The 21,220-nt window shown below is 37.0% G+C and overlaps 5 protein-coding genes across 5 annotated transcripts; 4 read left to right on the forward strand and 1 right to left on the reverse strand.

Moving 5' to 3' along the window:
- The first annotated feature begins 2,227 nt into the window (after positions 1-2,227).
- Positions 2,228-5,131, forward strand: LOC137735470 (putative pentatricopeptide repeat-containing protein At5g36300). The gene is made up of 5 exons (XM_068474896.1): positions 2,228-3,555; positions 3,658-3,810; positions 3,941-4,012; positions 4,347-4,542; positions 4,681-5,131. The coding sequence occupies exons 1-4, from the start codon at positions 2,317-2,319 to the stop codon at positions 4,455-4,457; spliced, it is 1,575 nt and encodes a 524-aa protein (XP_068330997.1). The 5' UTR covers positions 2,228-2,316; the 3' UTR covers positions 4,458-4,542; positions 4,681-5,131.
- Positions 5,132-5,714: 583 nt separating this feature from the next.
- LOC137735130 (protein APEM9) lies at positions 5,715-8,349 on the forward strand. The gene is made up of 6 exons (XM_068474511.1): positions 5,715-5,955; positions 6,062-6,232; positions 6,428-6,505; positions 6,948-7,233; positions 7,612-7,940; positions 8,054-8,349. Exons 1-6 carry the CDS (start codon positions 5,855-5,857, stop codon positions 8,181-8,183), a joined length of 1,095 nt encoding a protein of 364 aa, XP_068330612.1. The 5' UTR covers positions 5,715-5,854; the 3' UTR covers positions 8,184-8,349.
- Positions 8,350-9,317: 968 nt separating this feature from the next.
- LOC137735131 (LOB domain-containing protein 2-like) lies at positions 9,318-10,450 on the forward strand. Its single transcript, XM_068474512.1, has 2 exons — positions 9,318-9,960; positions 10,389-10,450. Exons 1-2 carry the CDS (start codon positions 9,318-9,320, stop codon positions 10,448-10,450), a joined length of 705 nt encoding a protein of 234 aa, XP_068330613.1.
- A 3,691-nt stretch (positions 10,451-14,141) lies between these two features.
- Positions 14,142-15,792, forward strand: LOC137734586 (uncharacterized). Its single transcript, XM_068473822.1, has 2 exons — positions 14,142-14,186; positions 15,229-15,792. The coding sequence occupies exons 1-2, from the start codon at positions 14,142-14,144 to the stop codon at positions 15,790-15,792; spliced, it is 609 nt and encodes a 202-aa protein (XP_068329923.1).
- A 1,964-nt stretch (positions 15,793-17,756) lies between these two features.
- LOC137735303 (late embryogenesis abundant protein At5g17165-like) lies at positions 17,757-20,779 on the reverse strand. Its single transcript, XM_068474716.1, has 2 exons — positions 20,582-20,779; positions 17,757-18,211 (listed from the first exon to the last, which is right to left on the reverse strand). The coding sequence occupies exons 1-2, from the start codon at positions 20,683-20,685 to the stop codon at positions 17,935-17,937; spliced, it is 381 nt and encodes a 126-aa protein (XP_068330817.1). The 5' UTR covers positions 20,686-20,779; the 3' UTR covers positions 17,757-17,934.
- Between the last annotated feature and the right edge of the window lie 441 nt (positions 20,780-21,220).

Below are 21,220 nucleotides of genomic sequence, written 5' to 3' on the forward strand. Positions count from 1 at the left end.
CAACATAAACCCGTTGTACGCTTTCGGTCCCTTGAATGTCAAATTAATCTAAATCGCGGCATTTCGTGAATTGATGAATTTGTTGTACATCCTCCTTTTTCGCTTCTTTCAGTATGACAATAACCCATCGTTGTTTCTTCTTGAAAACTATGCATTGAATGTAGTACTCGTCCTTCAATTTTGTCAATGGATGTCTAATTGACAATGTTTCAAAACATTGTCTACAGATATTTTCTTCTAGCTGTATATTACAAAGACGGCCTTCTTGTTAACGGCTGTGATAAAATATGAACCTGCTAAGGTTTCATGGGTTCTAGAGTTTAAGCCATGAGAGAGAAGTGTTGAAGATGGTTTTGTATATTTGCTTGATGAAACAATTACAAGATGAATGGCTTAATGAAACAATTACAAGATGAAACATATATATAGGGAAGAAAAAGAACATAAGCCTAATTTTGCCTAACTTTCCTAACTTGCTTGACTAACCTAACTTGCCTAACTTTGAACAAGAAAATTGACTAGCCTACCATTATTTCAACATGTTTATTTCATGCATTTTAACAGGCTGTGAACTTATTGAAAAATCGATGATATGCCTCAACAAGACTGCACGTCAATTTTTCTCGATGAGATGCATGCCACTGTTGAACGAGATAAAAATATATGTATATATATTACTAGCACACTTTTTGTAACACAATAAAATATGTAGATTGAGGAAGCGATTACCATGTAATCCTCCTCTCGTAGAAGAAACTTGCAGAGCCGATTTTGATAACGAATATGCCACTAATTCATTTGCCCTCTCTTCACTTAAGGCCTCAATCCCGCCATTATAATCATCTACTTCGTGGGAAAATGCCTTCGTGGCAGTAAGTTTGCCTGAGCCCATTGCAGCAAATTGTTTGATCTCCTTTTTACTTCCTTTCGGCTTATCCTTTGATTTGTAGTGATATTTGACGGCATATGCCCCTATTCCGCCTCTATTAGGGTTTAGGGTATAACTTAAACACTTGCGTTTAAGGCAAGAGTTTAAGTTTTCATATTCACCGTTGCTATTTTCCGTAATCATTTGGTACAAGTTTTCTCTTATACCGGTGTCTAGCTGCATAATATGTACATATTAACGTTATAGCCAAATAGAGAAGTTGAATTCCAATGAACTATATATTTGCTTTTGTTATGTTGTAATTTATTTCCTGACCTTATGTAATAAAATTTGTTTTGTTTTGTTGTTGTAGGTCATCAAATAATTGGCAAGACAATCGAAGGCACAATATGGGAAGGAGGATCATAATATATACTTGCAAAATGAATTGTATTATATTGTCATAAGCCTTTCATCTTAAGCGTGACTGCTTGAGGAAAGAACAATATACATGTCAGTGTTTTCTTTCAACCTTTCACTTGCAGCTAAGCTAAAATGTACAAGTGATAAGAAGTATGTGTTGTAGTAACTAAACTAAAAAAATAAATTAAATATATTTGACTCCTTCTCGTGAAACACTATGAAAGAATATGAAACATATGAAAAAATTAAATTAAATAAATTTGACTCCTTCTTGCAGCTAAACTAAAAAATTAAATAAAATATATTTGACTCCATCTCGTGAAACACTATGAAACACATGAAATAATTTTTTAAATTATTTTAGCCGTTGAATTTAAATTTGGACTGTTAGATTTTTTTTTTTCGTTAAATTTGATCATATTAGATTTTAACTGTTGAATTCAATGAATATATAAATATAAAACTATAAAAAAAAAATTACACATATATGATAGGCCAGCCCACTAGACCAAAGGAAATTTTGGGCTAAATTTGCTTCAAAAATGAGTTTTGGGTTAAAACTCATATTTGGCCTAAGGGTTGGAGCAAGTTTAGAACCTAAATTTGAGTTTACCTCGAGATTCAAGTAGGTAATGTAATTGATTCTTCTTGTAATAAGATTCACTTGTATTTTTTACTAAAAAAAATATCAGGAAAACTAACGAAAAGGGCTTGAAGACTTTGAGTTTTAATGATAAGGACAAAATAAATGGTAAAGTAAATAGTACATGATTGATATTTTAGTGTGAAAATATGATTTTTCGTTAAAATAAACAATACCTGGAGCTTTTCGTTAAAATTTTCAAAAATAACTCAACTGTTTTTCTTTAAAAGCATTTTTAATCATTTTAAAAAAAAACTTTCAAACGATTATACATCTCCGCCAGCCGTGTTATGTTAATATAACTTTATCGTCTCCTTTCTTCCACAAAAGCAAACAAAGCACTCTGAAATCTTCGGCACCCGCGACATTAGAGCATAGAGATATGCTGGTGCAGTCCATTTGGTGTCGCACTTCACCTTCACTTTCATCCACAGCCAGCTTCTTCACAATCACTCCACTCCCTCTCTTCTTTCCGAGCTGCCTCAAACACCCCGGGACATTCAAGTTCTACGCTTCTTTCACCCACTCGAATCTCATCAAGACCAGGAAAGAAGTCAAATTTACGTCCCCCAATGACGAAAACACTTCAGTTCCCAGCTATCCAATTGCTCAAACCACTGGAGAGGAACTTTCGGGCGAATCATACAACAATTTGATAAGTGGGTTCTGCAGGGCAGGGCATATCGACAAGGCCATGGCTGTTCTTGCAGAAATGGAAGCTCTCGGCGTTCGACCCAATTCGGTGTCTTACGCTCATTTGATTGACGGTCTTGGAAGCAATGGCAGGACTTTGGAGGCCGATGTGTTGTTTCAGGAAATGATATGTTCTGGGTTGAGGCCACGAATCAGGGTTTACAATGTTATGCTCAGAGGGTGTTTGAAGAAAGGCCTCTTAGAACTTGCTACTAGAGTTTTGGCAGTAATGGGCGATTTGGGTGTGGAGAAAAATGAAGAGACGTATGAGATTCTTCTTGATTACTATGTCAGTGCCGGGAGGTTGGAAGATACCTGGTCAATGATTAATGAGATGAAGCGGAAGCGGTTTCGGTTGAGCTCGTTTGTGTATAGCAAGGTTATTGGTCTTTACAGGGACAATGGGATGTGGAAGAAGGCAATGGACATTGTGGGAGAGATAAGGGAAATGGGGATGGCATTGGATAAACAGATTTTCAACAGCATTATTGATACGTTTGGGAAATATGGCGAATTGGACGAAGCTTTGGAAGTGTTTGATAAAATGAAACAAGAAGGTCTGAAGCCTGATATAACGACGTTTAATTCGTTGATAAGGTGGCATTGTAAAGCAGGGAATATAAGCAAGGCTCTTGAGTTGTTTACCGAGATGCAGGAACAGGGGTTGTATCCTGATCCAAAGATCTTTGTCACTGTTATTAGCCGATTAGGGGAGCAGGGGAAGTGGGATATGATCCAGAAGACTTTTGAGAATATGAAGCGCCGAGGGCATAAGAAAAGTGGGATAATTTATGCTGTTTTGGTTGATATTTATGGGCAGTATGGAAAATTTCAGGATGCTCAAGAGTGCATATCTGCCCTAAAGGCGGAAGGTCTTATTCCTTCAGCCAGTATGTTTTGTGTCTTAGCAAATGCCTACGCTCAACAGGTTTTCTGATTCTCCCAACGTTGTTTTCGTTTTATTTCATTATATCTCGAAATATATCCATATCTTGTGCATATTACAACGTCTGTATTCTTTTTAATGCAGGGATTATGTCATCAGACGGTTAAGGTGCTTCAGCTCATGGAAGCTGAGGGAATCGAACCAAACGTCATAATGCTGAATGTGCTGATCAATGCATTCGGTGTTGCTGGTAGATATTTAGAGGCGTTATCCATTTATCACCATATAAAAGAAAGTGTAAGTCTTGTTTCTGCCTATATTGTTTTCTTGTTGGGCTGTCAGATATCTTGAATTTCTTCAAGCAATTCAGTTTCTGTGATACTTTCAAGCTAAGTTTCTAATGGTGATGCTTTTTTTGTCTGTGAAGGGTTTTAGTCCTGATGTGGTTACTTATACTACCCTTATGAAGGCGTTTATTAGGGCAAGGAAGTTTGACAAGGTGCTTATATTCTTTAGGAAAATTAAAGGCACCTTTTGTTATTATTAACGACACTTTCTTTATTGTTAAGGACATTTTTTTTAATTCAAACCCTTATGGAGTGTGACTCCCTTTTTGTTTTCTTGTCATTGTGATACAAAAAATGTCCTTAATAATAAGAAAAGTTGTCGTGTTTCTTCGATAAAAAAACAAAGTTTTGTGAGGGACTCTTTAGTAGTTCTCCCCACTTGAATATTCAGTAACTTTAAAATCTCTAGTTTCCAACTCGAGAAAGAGAGTAGGAAGCTTGTTTTCTTTTCTAAATCTCTAAATATGCAAGCGGTTTCTTGATCAGGTCCCGGAGATATACAAGGAAATGGAACGTGCCGGATGCACTCCGGATAGAAAGGCTAGACAGATGTTACAAGTTGCTTTAATGGTCCTTCAACAGAGGTATTGTGAGTAATAGTGAATAGATTGGGTTATGATGCAATGTGCTTGTGCAGTTGGGTATGGACACAGCCTATGATCCTTTCAGCAGTCCAACTAGGGTGAGCTTTTTAATCTTCTCTGTCACGATTTTTTTTTCTTGTTCACTTTACGTCTCAGACTCCAAGACTCCTAGAATCCTAGTCGTATGGCTTTGTACCATACTGAACTTGTTTTTGGTTTGTCAAATGCTTCCTCAGACCTTATGGGATGCCGGTCGCATGAACACCTCAAACCAAATGGGGTGTTGATTTTTATCACATTATAGTGCACAACTGATAATCTCAAGGGATTGTACGGGAAGCAAGAGTACTCGGAGATAATGAAACCTGCTTCTGGTTTAGCAGTTGGAACATGGACAACACCAGGACTTGCAACACGAAAGCACTTACTTCGGAGTTGAGAGGACGAGTCACTTTTATGAGCCATACCATCTTGGTTCCTATGAAGAGCATTGATTTGGAAGAATTGACTTCAAAGGGCTGCAGCTCAAACAGGCCTTCCTCCCATACATGATACATTGAATGATTGGGAAAATTGGCGTTTCAAAGTGCCACATTCAGTCCTCCTGCCATTTCAGCAATGATATATATTTTAGAGTCGACTCGTATTATCTCCACCATACCCATGTAATTATAGGATACTTGTTTAAACTCATCTTTTTAAATTATAATACTTCTTTTACCTTAAAATGTTTCAAGTTTTAACTCGCCTCTAGGCATGCGCGTACACTCTTTTATAATATAATATAATTATTATTTATTATTACTATGGAATATGAGAAGTTGCTATGGACAATTGGATGCGTCCTGCAAAATACCTTGGAATGAAATTTTACATCTCTTGTTAGGGTAGAAAGCTGTCAAATTTCAACGGAAAATGTTATCCACAAATTAATTTTTACTTTTAACACACCGTTAGGTATTTTTGGCTATTGATCTTGTTCAATTAATTCGACCCGACGATCGAAAATTAAGAGAAGTTTGTAAGAAGTAAAAATGAGTGTGTGGATAACCTTTTTTTTTTTTTTTTTGAACAAACGATATTAAGGGACAGGGTAGGCTTAACCTCATAATAAATTAGCAATAATGTGATTCAAATTCGCATTTGATGAAAATCGAACCTAAACCTCTTTTAAATAAGTCATTGGTGATTTTCTTAAGTTAAGGGCATTTTAATTTTTTTATTGGAGAATTTGACCAAAAGGCTGTAGGTGAGATAAAAAAGGATGACGACGTATTCCTGGATAGAACCGTCGACACTCGACAGAATAAAGGGTTAGCCAAATGATTTTCGTCTTCCAAAATTGTCGACAGAATCTGTGAAGTTCCATCTCTCTCTCGGGCGACTGCGTTGATTACTGCGAGATCGAAAATGGAGAAGGAGGCAAATGGCTCGTCTCCTTCAACCGAGTTAGGGATGGAGTCCACCGCCTCCGGCCCTGCCATCTGGGAGCAAATTGAGCTTTCCGAGAGGTCGGTCAGTTGTTCTCTAGTGTTGGATTGGATTGGATTGGATTGGATTATTTTGTCTCCTCCGATTGTTTTTCGAACTGTGATGTGATTATTTTGCATGCTGCAGCTACCTTGTTTGCTCAATGTACGAGGAAGCAGCCTCATTAGCCTCCTCTATTCTGAAGCCTCTTTCACAACACAGTCAACACCTTGAAGCCGACGGCGACCGCTTCGAGCTCTACGACATGTCGGAATCGGCCGGTATGGTGCTTGTGCAATCCTTAAAACAACTTGGAAGGTATGTATCTTCAATTCATTTGTTCTTATGAATGTAGTAACTTCATTTTTTGTGGGATTGATTGCTTGCACACAATGAAAGTTTACAAAAGCACAATTTGGCCTTGTTAGGATTGGATTGGGATTGGTATCGATAACCCGCTATATTCACGGAATATTGAATGTTTGATATTGTGGATGTGATTGGTTCATGCAGGACATCAGAGATTCTGAATGAGCTCAAACCATTGTTTGCCTCTGTTGGTACTATCCCTGTTCAAGCTCTTCTCACTGGGTACTCTCATCTGTGACTCAAGTTATTCTTTTGATTAACATTTCATATCGTTTGATTTTACGATTTCAACCATTGATGGACTTAGAAAAACCACTGTTCAGGGCGATGCTTACCGCTTCTCTTGGACCTATCCAAAAGTGTGTATTGTTTAAAGTTCTTACATTGAAATTCTATTTGTTTGAAAAGGAGGTCGATATAACTGTAAGAAAGTAATTATAACGGTGTAAACTTAAAATGATTCCTGAAAAATCCTCTTTATTTTTGTCCAACCCAGTTGAAAACCAAATATATAGATGTCTGCAAAAAGATCTCTAAGTTTGACCCATAACAACGCTTTTTTTACATGATTTTCACATTGCTTTTAGCCTTTTAAACAGAAAGAATCTCGCCAAGCATAACTGGATTTTTCAGTTTCATTTTTCTGTCTTATCTTGTTTGTCAGGGTATGTTTTTATATATCAGAAGGGCATTCCCTTGGTATTCAAGAATTTCTGGAAGAGTTCCTTAGCAGCTGGAGTTTTGTGGATGAACAATACTATGTTCTTGCTAGTACAGAAAAATTTGCGGATAATGCAAAAAGAAGTGATGAGCATTTTGTTCTGGGAGTTGACAAGTATGTAGAAGTAGTTGAGGTCTATGTGCTGAAGCTTCTGGGAACCGTTTTGAATGATGTCAAGCTTGCAACCTCTTGGGTTGAGACTGCTGAATTACCTGAGGATAGGAGACAGGTAACTACATCTATATGCATCTTATGTTAGACTCGGCACTGCGACAATTGATTGAGGTGGTCCTATTGTTTGTACTTTATGTCTATTAAATATAAACAAATTTCACTTTTTTTATCGTTACCCTATTCATCGTAAATTATGTCTGCCTCTTGAATGGCAAGCCGCACTCCTTATTAAGTACAAGTATGGCTGAGTCGCTTATTGAAGAAGTTTCTTCCATGTGCTATGAGACTGTCCTCTAACTTATTTCTTTTCTTGAATTCTTGCCATAATGCTTATTCGTGTGAATATAACTTAATTTAGAATGGTATGTTATGTTAATCGAAGTCATAGGTTAAAAGAATTGATACCAGTTCAGAGTCTTCCATGTCTTTCTAGGTACTTTTGAGAAGATTACACTCACTACATTCTGTTAAAGCCACAAACTCACCGCAAGGATCCCTGTCGTCTTCACTGGAGGACAACTATGATGTGGAGCAGATAGCTGTGCCTGCCGGATATCCAAAAGCCAGATATGGAGGGACTGTTAAGAAACAAACAGTTTTTAATCTGTCCAAAAAGTTGGAACCATGTGTCTGGTGGTTCCGTACGATCACTCTGAAATTTGGTAGTGCTCGGGTGGTAATATCTAATGGAAAGATTGTCTCAGGATTCTTGATTTTGCTCATATATTACATTTTGCGGAGAAAACAAGCTACCATAAAGAGGTGAGTTATACTCCATAATCAACATGCATGTCTTCAATGCCCATGTCAAACTATTGATTCCATTCCCGTGGTAATCATTTGAGATTTCGCAAATATATATTTGTTCGTCACAGGACTATTCAGAGACAAGCTTTGACAATGAAGAAAGCTCTGGTGGACTTGTGGCAGCTTGCATTTTCATACCAGGTGAATCCTTTAGCTGCTGTTCAACCTCTTGCCGCTGCAACACAAGGAGGCCGGTGATTTAATTTTAGGCGTTCTCCCTTGAATATTCGCTCTTTACTATGAAAACCAACTGCCAATAGCAGAGTTCTGTTGTGTGAAAGTGCATTAGTATGAACTACTAAACTGCCAAAAGCAATGATAAAAATCTGGGTTGTTGATTGAGAAAACCTGTCTGTTGCATTTTGTTTTTGCTCATTTCTTTTGGTTGGTTTTTTATTTGGTCACAGGTAAATGAAATTGGAATAATCAAAGCCTAGCGATGAGGGTGGGTAGGGTGAGGAGAAGGTTGTGTACAGGGTTTGAAACTCTCCAATGTAACAAAGGAAACTAGTTGGAATCGTCAAACAAGTCACTGTATATCAATCAAAAACGAATGCACACCCGAATTTAAGTATAATGGTAACATCACGTGGCCGTGTTTGAGTACACTAACACATTAGTCTCACTGTGACGGGCCTAACGATATGACTGGGCGTTTCGTTGCAAATACTAAATGTGGGCTTGAGCTTGAGTACCGAGGAAGTGGGCTGTGCGCCCAATAGTCCAAGACACCTACTGATTACCAAAAATCATCTCCAATTATTTTATTGTTTTCCATACAAGTCTCTTTCTTGCTGTGAGCTACCTAAAACCCTGATCAACCCTGCACAAGTCATTCTTTTTAACCCAAAGGCGTGCCATCTTTACATGCTACGTACTTTTCAGATATAAGATTTAAAGCCTTCTCCGCCAGGCCATTTCTATTTTTTATACCAACAAGGTTCGTAAGCTTCTTGTTCCTCTCTTTGTTTAAGTTACTTGAATGAAATCTCATTTTTTTTAAAAAGAAGTGACCTCAAGCCAACAAGACTCTCCATTTTTAGAAGGTTTGGTGAACATCTGTGTTATATAGCTTTACTTTACTTTGCAAAGAGGTTATTTTCACGACTCAAACCGTGACCTTTCGATCATAAATAAACAATATTTCTGTTGTGCCAAGGCTCGCACTCGAAAAATCGTTTCTTATAAATAGAAAAAGTTAATTGAATTTTCGTTGATTACTTTTTTTTCTTTCGCAATCATGTTAACCAATTACTCTTGTTGGTATTATATCTAATTGAATTTGTTTTAATTTATTAAAGTAGTGTGTATATATATATAGGGTTTAAGATCATGCAGAGGACGAATAACAATGGCACAGCAGGATCAACACAACCGGCATGTGCAGCATGCAAACATCAAAGGAAAAAGTGTCATGCTGGTTGCATATTGGCACCGTATTTTCCTGCTGATAGAACTCGGGAATTCCTCGCCGTGCACAAAGTTTTCGGGGTCAGCAACGTAACAAAGATGGTGAAGAATGTCGAGGAACCCAATCGGAGAAAGGTCGCTGAATCGTTGGTATGGGAAGCTCTTTGTAGGCAAAAAGATCCAGTGCTCGGTGCGTACGGAGAGTATAGGATGGTTTCTGATGAGCTTAAAAGGTATAAGCAGCAGCAGAATCGTGAAAACCATACTGTTCCTTTACAAGTGCAAAAGGGATTGTGTTTCAACAAATCCTTGTCGGATTTGGTGGGTAATTGGAATGGTGGAATCACTAATGGAATCACTAATGTTAACAATTCGGGTTATCTTCGTGATAACGACGATGTTATACCGGATTCAGCCCCGTTTGGTTACCCTTTAAATTGTGAACAACAGAGTCATGAGAAGGTGGTAAAGCAAGTAAAAATGGTAGATTCTGTTGTTGTTCCACTACACCAGCAACAGCAGCATTATTCAGTCAACAATATCAATCAACGGTATTATCTTACAGGTAAAATTTGTTGTTTATAATGCATGACAATTTTCATTTGATTGCATACATTTCATCGTGATTGAAATTTAACTTATGACAATGTTTACTTATAACTTCTTCATCCAATGTCCTTTCCTGGCTTGTGTAATTAGGGTTTAGGGTTTAAGTTTTCATATTCCCCGTGGCTATTTTTCCGTAGTTTGGTACAAGTTTTCTCTTATACCAGTATCTAGCTACATAGTACATACATAACGTTATAACTAAATGGAGAGTTTTTTTTTTTTTTTTTTTAGTACATTGATATTTTTACATTAAAGGAAGGGAAGAACTAATCGAGAAATTGAATTCGAATGAACTATTTACTATTGTTTTTATTATATATTTGTTATGTTGTAATTTATTTCCTGACCAGATGTAACAAAATTTCTTTTGTTTTGTTGTTGTAGGTCAATTTAATGAAATAATTGGCAAGAGGATAGAAGGCACAATATGGGAAGGAGGATCATAATACTTGCATTAATTAAAGATTTTATTATATATTGTTTTAAGCCCCGTCCCTCTTCTTTCATCTTAAGCGTGACTGCTTGAAGAAAGAACAATATACATGTGTCAGTTTCTTCTTTTAATCTTTCACTTGTAGATAAACAAGTGACACGAAGTATGTGTGACAGTAAGTGAACTACAATACTATTCAAAACGTATGCAACTACATGTATATTATGCATTAAGTGATTTGAACTCAAGCCCCGTCCATATTTTTATCTACTGAACTTTTATTTTTAGTTTTGTTAGGAGAAATTAGGTTCTCATCCTTATTTTTTCTACTCCATTGATTAAAACCTTATTCATTTTCAAATTTTTAGCAAGATCATTCGGTTTTAATAAATGCCATTAATTATTCAAAAACAAAATATTTACATGTCAAGATAATTAAGTTTTATTTTTAAATATATTCATTTAGTATTAGAAACGTTAGAGTTGGTATATTATATTTATGGCTAAACTTTTTATCATATTGTACCCATTTTTAATTTGCAACCATTTTTTAAATTGTACTGATTTTCTTTTAAATTTTAATTTGTACCCATATATTAATTTCTTTTTGTCCCTTATTTTTTAACCTTTTATTTGTACTCATAATTTTTTTAACCTTTTATCTGTACCCATAATTTATTTATAATGTACCCATATTTTTTTTTTTACAAATATACCATTTTGTTATATGTAAAATGTATCCTTTTTTTTTTGTAAGTACCATTTTTTATGTAAAATGTGCCCATTTTTTAAAGTAAAATCTATTTATTTTTTAATCTAAAATGTACCATTGTTTTTTTAATATAAAATGTACCCATTGTTTTCTGTATAAAATGTGCCCACGTTTTAATGTAAATGTAGCCAAATTTTATTATATAAATGTACTCATTTTATAAAAATAAAATAAAATCCCTTTTTTAATAATCTGGAATGCACCCATAAGCAATTCTTTTTTGTTTTTTTTGTTTTTTATCAAAACCCATAAGCAATTTTGAATAATTAAATTTGTAGTGTAAATAACAGCCAAAAAAAAAAAAACGGTTGAATCTTTATTGGTATTATTGCATCTCTTTTATTATTATATCATTTACGTAGCAGGAGAGGGGCTTCAATAAAAAATATAAAATGCATAAAGTTTAAGTTTATAACGGTTAAAGAACAGGATCGCAACTAAACTATTCTTTTTTGTTATTATCAGTATATCGTACGTCATGGTTCACCAATGTTACGATGGTGACAAAGACTTCAACAGTTTCTTTGCTGCCATTGTTTCTGTTTGGGCCTAATCTATATTTTTTGGGCCTTGTTCGTTTTCTTTGTATTTTTGTTTGTTTGTTTGAATGAAACGCTCACTTGACCTAAAATAAAATAAAAAAATTACACCGTCCATGCAAATTGCCAATTTGCAAAGATGGATCTAAAGATTCTCCGAGTCGACCTAATTGACTAATTAGTTTGTCTTATGTAATGATAACATGACGTTACTTGATCATTAATTAATTTATCTATTGATTTTAAACTCTTTATTTTACATTTTTGTTGTCGAGAGAACTCTTTATTTTACTTAATACCAACAAAAATACATACAAGTTAACAAGACAGATCAAAGACAGTCTTAAAAAGTTGGTCGTTGTTAATACGCAATAATAACAAGAAGTTTTTAGTGAGTAGTGTTATCCACACATATTTTTTTAACTACTACATTCTTATCTTAAATTTTGACCGTCGAATCCATTAATTGAAAAAACCAAAGGACATAAACAACATAGTTTGTATAAGAAGTAAAAAATTATGTGTAGATATCACCGCAATTTTTTGTTTGTGTATCTCCTGAAGGAAAAATTTTGTCCTAGCTAAGAACATGTAAGAACATTTGAATACATAGGCATACTAATAACACTTTAAAGTAGGCATGCATTCAAAAACAATTCATAAAACCCATGACTTTCAAAGCCTAGTATATGGTGAACCATAAGACTCTTTAACAATATTAAAGAGAATAAGAATTTAGAGATTCTTTACCCTTGAAGCTCATCCTTGATTACACAAGGGATTCACCCAAGTGGAGGGCCTTCAAGTCACCTCCTTGCTCCTTGGATCTTCCTTGTGATTTCCTCCCTTTTAGTGCTCCTTTTCTTCTTTGAGGATTTGAGGATTTGTTCTCCAAAAACACCAAAGGTTTGGTGTCTCTAAGTCTCCACACCAAAGATGTAGTGTGAAGATGAAATGGATGACTTAGGGAAGAAGAAGATTGCTAGATGTTCCTTCCCTAAGTGGCCGGCCTCTATGTAGAAAATGAGAGAATATGTTTCACCCAAATTCAATTAGAAAACCCTAATGTGAAACAAAGCTATAATGTTGATTTTATACTTCATTTCATGTGAGTGGTAAACTTGTAATTAATACAAGTTTGCTACCCCTCACCCTTATGGCCGGCCATATGTTGTTATTGGGCTTAATTGCCCATTTTGTTTTAGTTGTCATACAACTTAAACATAATGGGCCTTGTGGACCAAAACGTTTTTGTGCCCCGAAGCCCAAAACTAACTTAAACGCCCAAAACGAACGTTTCGTATAATTAATTAACTATTTAATTAATCTTGACCATTCTTCAATTAAACCATTTAATTGCTTATCCATTTCATATAATTTCTTCACTTATATCCTTACTCGGTGTACGATCCGTTAGGTTCCAATTAGCGAGGTAGTGGGCGATGTTACTCTTAACGATCGATTGTGAATTGAAACCACATTTCAATTCTCCCTTAAAATTAGTGTTTGCTAATCTTTAGGGCTTCCACAAACCATGGGTGACGCCTAGCAGTATGTCATGGTTACCCAAGCTAAGTAGAAGTGGTTGGAGAACCTATCCAGTTACAACTACAATGCAATACGGTCCTTCTCTAATACAATACTCTTAATCACATTGTTTAAGTGATAGTTTGTTTCATGTCTAATATCCAATGTGATACTTCTCTATATGATTCAATTGAATAAGATTTGGAACAAGCTTCCTTAGTCATATTCATATGTTTTGGCCAAAGACTCTCGAATCATATCTTAGAGCATTCTCCTTCCACCATGGAAGGTTAGAGATCCCTTGTTGTGCATTCATATGCCTACATGACTAGATAGCTTGACCCCAACAATGCCGTGGACACTCCAATGGAATGCCGTTGACATAATCAAAGATCAAGGACCTAACCATTAGACATCAATGATGCCTCAGGTCAAAGGACTACTTTGCATATTGCAACTATCGAGTTCTCACATGACATGTATGTTCAAACTCTCGTTTGATCGTTGTTCAGTGTACTCGATTACTCTTTCGAGCACCTATGTGTTTGCCTTAGTGTCCAACACCAAATGACTTGAGACTAGTTCATACTCACGCTTGAGTCGACATAACACATACTAACCTTAGCGGATTGTCAATGCCCAATTGGCAATCCTATGGCTAGGAACGTTTTAGGAATGAACATAAGAGAAAGGTCTCGTTAATTTAACTAACTTAAATCACTTGTCTCTTAGATCAAATACATTCCTTGGATTCCCTTATTGCTTAAACACAAGATAATATAAATAGTGATTAACAATAAGCTTTGCCCTCTATTAAACATATAAAAGTTTAACACAATAAGTATCCAAAAAAGCTATTACATCAAATGAGTGGCTTTGTGGGCATACTTCCAACATCTCCCTCTGTTCAAGTACGGCATGACCTCAGAATATAAAATTATTGTTAGAAATTAAATTTTGTCAATTGGATATATATGTCGTTAAATTATTCATGTCTCCATTATTTGTCTCTAAACCCTTTTAAGTTTTTTTATTTATCGAAACCCCATTAAATTATACTCAACAATCCTTAAATAATTCCTTTATCTGCCCCTCCACGCATATTCCTGAGTATGTATATAATCAAAATTTTAGCAGGAAAACTAATGAAAATAAATAAAATTCTTTGGTAAAAAATAAAAAAACTAATATAATTATACTGAGAGTGAATTAGGGGTGTTGGGTCATGCGTGCATTGCTTCCTAAAGAGTGAAAATTAAGCGTTTTCTAACATTAAAAAATAATTATTGACTTCGTTTGACAGAAAAATATAAATGTGTTTTTGACTCGTAAAAACGCTTTATGGGAAAATTATATTCTAAATGTTTCTTCGGAAAGTATTTATGCTATTCTATAAAGCACTTAGATTTTAATAATAAAAGCCCTTTTCAGATAAACAATGACAAACATGCTCTTACACTAGTAGATAAGACTATTTGCGTGACAAGACTTTACGCGACAAAAGACTTTTTGTTGCTCAAAACGTGTTGACAAAAAAAATATATTAAACACCTTATGCAACAAACATATTAGTCTCGCAAAAGGTATTTGCTCGACGACACCAACTGTTCATTGCTCAAAGGGTTAGAAATTAGGGCTGGGCAAACGGGGCCTGGACCCGCGGGTAGGGGCGGGTCCGAGCGATTCGGGGCGGGTACGGGGCGGGTCCTGTTTTTAAAATCCTGAAACGGGGCGAGGCGGGGCAGGTCCATGTCATTTGCGGGGCGGGACGGGTCTTAATTGCTGAGGAAACGGGTCCCCGACCCGAACCATTTCCATCTTCCAAAAATTTGAGATTTAATCTGATCCGTTGGTTTAATCCGATCGCACTCAAGTAAGAGTCTCAGACTCTGCGTGCTTGACTCCCATAGTCGACACCCCACTCCCCAAATCTCCTCTCCTCTCTCGTCTTAGACCTCGCTCGAGCTCCCCATCTTCCCCATCCCCCTCGTCCTCTTCCCCGGCGCCATCCTCCCCCTCCAGATCTTCAAGTTCCGCTACCGTATCATGATGCACTCCCTCCTCCAGACCAATCTCCGATTCGGGGTTATCTACAATGATGCCGTCTCCGGCACCGCCGACGTTGGCTGCGTCGGCGAGGTCGTCAAGCACGAGCGCCTCGTCGATGACCGGTTCTTCCTCATCTGCAAACGCCAGGAGCGGTTCCGGGTCACTGACCTCGTCCGTACCAAACCTTACCTGGTGGCGGAGGTCCAATGGCTCGAAGACCGGCCGTCGAACGACGGCGAGGAGGACCTGGAGGCGTTGGCCAGCGAGGTCGAGTCGTATATGAAGGATGTGATTCGGTTGTCAAATCGGTTGGGCGGGAAGCCGGAGAAGGATGTGCAGGACCTGCGACGGAACCTGTTTCCGACACCGTTTTCGTTTTTCGTTGGGAGCACTTTCGAAGGGGCACCGAGAGAGCAGCAGGCGCTGCTGGAACTGGAGGACACGGCGGCGCGGTTGAACTGGAGGTAAACCTCTTTGTATCCCTTTCCCCTGCCTCTAATTCCTGGAGGACTCTAAATGTTGATTTTTCCAATACTGTTTATTGGTTTTGAATTTTATGGATCTGCTTATAGATTGTAGATTTTAAGTTGTTTGGTATTTAAATTTGCAGAAATTTAAGAGTATTTGATTACCATAGTTTATTGGTTTCGAGTATTTGAAGAGAGGCAATCTGTGCAGTTTTGTGCAGATTGCAATCTGTGCAGTTTGCAATCTGTGCAATTTTGTGCAGATTGCAATCTGCAATCCGTACAAATTTTTTTTTTTTTTTTCAAACAACCAAAAAAAAAAATAAAAAAAAAAATAAAGGACCCGTGGACCCGGCTCGAACCAGCCCGTTTCAACCGGGCCGGGTAATGTCCGGTTCTTATATTAGAAAATGTAATCCCCGGCCCGGCCCGCCCCGTTCTCTTTGAACCTAGGTCCGGTCTGGTCCCTTCAAAATTGGGCCCAGCCCGGCCCGTGCCCAGCCCTATTAGAAATAACGCTGGTGGAGAGAAATCTGGTGCCAAAACCTCGTGCGACAGTCATTTTCCCGTGAAATCTTTGCGCGACGGGACTGTCGTAGCAGCAAACGATCTCGAATGGTCAGTTTTTAAGACTAAGTATTTACTACAAAGTTTATGCAATGAAGGTGTTGTCGCACAAAGTGTGGAAGGACTCGTCCTTCGTCGTGGAAAGTGAGTCGGTCAAAAATGAATTAAAATCGTAGTATTTACTGTGGAATTTGCGCAATGAATGTTTCGTCACGCAAAGGTCAAATGGGTTCTTTAAAGGGAGTTTTAACGAAACACTCTCGGTACTGTTCACTTTAACGAAAAAAGACATTTTTATTCTAAAAAATCACTTCTGATACTATTCACTTACAACGCATTTTTGTTCTTTTGATTAAAACTCAAAGTTTTCAAGTTTTTTTCATTAGTTTTCATTTCTTTAAATTCACAGATTTACTCTCATTTTCCCTCACAAACTTTTTCTTTCCAAAACCTTAAAGTTGCCCCCATTTTCTTTTCCCCAAACCCTTCGACTTCCCAATTCTTTTTTTGTACGATCGATGTGGCTAATTCCGCTACTCCTCCAACGAAGGGATGCGATGGACAAGGATTTCGGAAAGATAATACTAAGTGCTCCAAATCGGAACTACCGCCCCTTGCATTCACCGGCATCCAACCAAACATAGCCTCCAAATCGGAAAAGAAGAAGATTCTACCCTCTTTCATCATGCCACAACTCAAACCTACAGCCACCAAGTGAATGAAACTCGTGAGAGAAACATCTCACAAGTAACAGTGCCAATAGCGGCACACAGATGGAAGATGATGGTGTGATCATCTGTTGATAGAGAATTCATCAAGAAGCCCACTTAGAGAGACTCTCCTTAGAATTCCTCAAAAATGAATTCATGAGCATCTAGGATTATTTTCTTGGAGCAATCAAAATTTTAAGGTAATGTTTTAGAGTAGAAAAATGTACCCGTGCCCCGTTCGAGGTTGGTGCTTCGTCCCAAAGCCTGATTTTTACGCATGCTAAATCTGGGGAGAGAGAGAGAGAGAGAGGAGGGAAAATAGAAAAATACTAGGGAGACGATAGTTTTGTAGTAAATTTGTGTACGTTTTATGTGGTAAATGATAGTTTTGTAATATATTTGTGTTCGTTTTATGCGAGAAATATTGTGTACATGTCACGTTAATTATTGAATTTTAATTGTATGCTACTTGAGAATTTGAGATAGTACTAAATATGGTACAAAAATATAATTTTCCCAACATTACTCGTGAAAATACTAGTAAGGTCAGAAGCATATCCCTTGTATAGAAAATATACCGTACAAATACACAGCACATAGGCATGGGTACATAACCATTAAGTTGCATACAATATGTAACGCAGTAAGCTCCAGCTCTGCTACCAACTATAGAATAATATGATTCTATCAGCATCAACATCAACCCAGTACTACTGCTTGTATTCTATATGTAAACACGCAGAATACTACTACTTTAAGCACTACACCTACATACATACATATAGGCAGTCTCCAGCACGCCTATATATTTTATTTATTTATTTATCTATAATATATATTCAATACTTGAATATGTTGTCTCCGAGTTACAGGAGGTGAGGCTTCTCCAAGTCCTCGATGCTGGTAGGACGGAACCAAGCCTTCTGCTCCAGCACCGAGGATCCCTCACCACCATTCACTGGGGAGGAACCGTCCTCCCTGCTTACGGAAGAAGTATGTTCAGCTTCAGGCCCGAATACCCCGGTTTGGGGGTTTGGAGCCCAGTACTTGTCAGGTTGGGGCGGGATCACATCATCTGGAACAAAGCTAGGTCGAATCTGCTCCTCTGGGTTCTTGTCATAGATTGAGGTGTGAACAGCCCTCCTGAATATCAATACATACAAGCAACTGATCAATTATGTACATACTTGACCATTGGAAACGTAATCACAAAGATTATTCTAATAGCATAATGATTTGGTTATGTCATAAGATTCGCGTCCCTCAGACTTAATTGAGACAACATAATTGAGACAGTAGTTAAGTGCGCCTGACGGCTAATATTTATATTTCTAAGAAAAAGAAAACTAAAAGTAAAAGCTCTTATTTCCCACTCTTGTTAATGACGTCCTAAAGCACGATTTCTTCCCAATATTAAACAAAACGCCACTTAAGAAAGGATGAACGAACCAATTGGAAATATACACAAAGGGTATGGAAGCGAATTTAAAAACATTGCAGCTTAAGCTAACATGTTTGAAAGATAGGGACAGAACAGACAGCTTTGCCTTACCACAAATGCACCATCTAGCCAGTTATTTTCAACTTTTCAAAGGATAACAATGCCCCCACAATCTTTTGTACTCTTTACCTGCTTACCAAACAAGTTGGGCATCGGTTTTATCTTAATTAGATTCCCTAATGGCCAATGCATAAAAGGATTTGTTTAAGGGTAGGTATCGATGTCATGCCAACCATGATAGGTGTCACCCAAACAAGATATTCAAGTCACATGACCCCAACCCATGTTATTTAATAAAAGATAATGACCACCTACCAACTGACCCAACAATTTTTATATTCCAATGTTAATACATATAAATATTAACACTTTAGTATTACAATTTAATAATATTTTTATTTATTGGTAAGTGAAAGGTTTTAGATTCGATTCTTACGAATTCAAACCACATTAATGCTAATCCATTGTAAGATTTAGCTTACTCTCCTACTTGCTTTGTAGATAATATCGTTTGTTTTAAAAAAAAAAAAAAAAAACAAAAAACAAACTAGTATGATATTCTATTTCTCACACTGCACTTCACCGGCCTATTGTCCTCAAGCAGGCATGCGAATAAGGTCATTCATACGTATAAATGAATTATAAGCCAAATATCTGACGAAAGAAAAATTGAAAATCTTCATGGTCAGAGTAAGCGGATTGGAAATGTTAATGTCAAAAGCTACCAAAAGTCCAGTTTGACCGCAGCATTCAATGCAAGCTAGGCACATAAAATATTATAAGTTGATATTTCATCAAAAGATCTTGCCATGAAAAGGACACTAGATTTTAGGCATATGCACATCCACATGTCACTATTGAAAGTTAACGCTGCCACATAGATATTTGAAAGACAAAACCACCCTACGATATAGATCCGCAAAAATTCTAAAGATTTCCTAATATAAAATAAGAATTGTTATTAACATTTCAAAAATCTCATTCTACTTTTCAAATTTTTTATATTAAAAAAAAAATACACTTGTGAATAACGTAGAATAAATTTTTGACATGCCAATAATATTTCTCTATAGAATAAGATCTTTTCTGGATTCTTTCCATCGTTCCGTTCAATCAAAAATTGAACGGTTAGGAATTAATTTCCTTTTTCACTGTTCATCTTCTTCCTCTTCTCACTCTCACTCTCCGACTCTCTTCTTCATCTCTCTCTGACTCTCTTCTCTCTCTATCTTCTCTCCTCCATCTCTCACCCCAGCTTGATCCAAAGGATCCGGATGGAAGGGACCCTAATCGTAATTATGTCACTTTTGCTACCACATGTCACCATGGTTAACTTCAAAAAAGAAACCCTAATCGTAATTATGTCACTTAATTTACCAAAAGTGACATCTTTTTCCTCTTATTATATTAATGAACGGTGGAGATTGTCCAATGAGAATCCTAGTCAGTGGCGTGTCCTTATCGAAACCCCGCAGCAAGCGAGTACCACGGCTAACAGGCCCTTGGTACGAAAATGCCCATAAACATTATTTAACTTTGTTTCTAAACTTTTTTCTTTTCTTCCCTAAAAAAGATTAGTCATAAAACAATAAAATATCGATAAAAACGAAGCTGAAAATAGATCCAAAATTCTACCGTGCTTCCGAGCATCTTGTATTCCAAAGAATTTAATAGTTAGATCTTCGTCATCATATTTTTGATTAAATGATCTAACGGTTAAAAAGCCAGAACACGCAGAGGAGAATCTCACACCACAATCACAAAAAAGGAAGGGATATATTTCACAAGTCACACTTAATTAATCATATATTCTCTTTAGTAAATTTCAACTTTTTTTTGCAGAAATTAAAGCAAATTTTCCAAACGGTAAACTAGCGAAACAACTCAGATGATCAGATCGCAGCTTCTTCAACACGAAATTATTAACTAACAGATCAAAATTTCCTAGAAGTTTGAGAAATTAAACGCAAGTACAGACGCGAAAAAGCTCGAATCAAACGCAAAATGGATACCTGAGAGTGAGAGCAGAGAGCTGAGCTGAATCGCGCGTTCGGATCTCGTTGATAAGTCGCTTTCCCAAGCTCGCGATCCCTCGACTGCTCGAATTGGCGGCCATACAAGTAAAAGACTAAGCGCAAGTGTATAGAGAGAAAGACGGAGTGAGCGATCGTCGGCTTTTATGTGTAAAATGATTTGGATGAGGAGTCTGTCTTATATAGCGGAAGCCTGGATGGTGGTGTCTAATATTTTACGTCCACCTGCCCCAGCAGACTCGCTTTTTTGTATGCCACCAACCCGCCCACCGTACTCTTTGCTAATTGCTAGTACTAAGCGGCGTCGTTCTCTTGAACGGTTGGTTTGTTTTACGCGTCCAAGACGCGGACTTGGTCGAACATTCTCGCTTTAATGCTTTAACGCTGTTTTTTGGAGGCCTTTGTAATTATGTGGTGGCGTTTGGTCATTGGCTGGTGTTTTTACAGTTATTGAGTTGTGTCTTAAAATAGACACACAAAATCGACATTTTTAATAACACGCCCTCTTGTCTAAAATGATACTTTTTACCTCTATTAGACATTGGGTTTTTTTTTTAATTCTAAAAAAAAGGGACCAATTGGTGGTTTCGCCATAACAGTCTACATTTTTTAGGGCAA

Source organism: Pyrus communis, chromosome 5 (assembly GCF_963583255.1).
Source record: "Pyrus communis chromosome 5, drPyrComm1.1, whole genome shotgun sequence".
In the NCBI taxonomy this organism is placed as follows: domain Eukaryota; kingdom Viridiplantae; phylum Streptophyta; class Magnoliopsida; order Rosales; family Rosaceae; genus Pyrus; species Pyrus communis.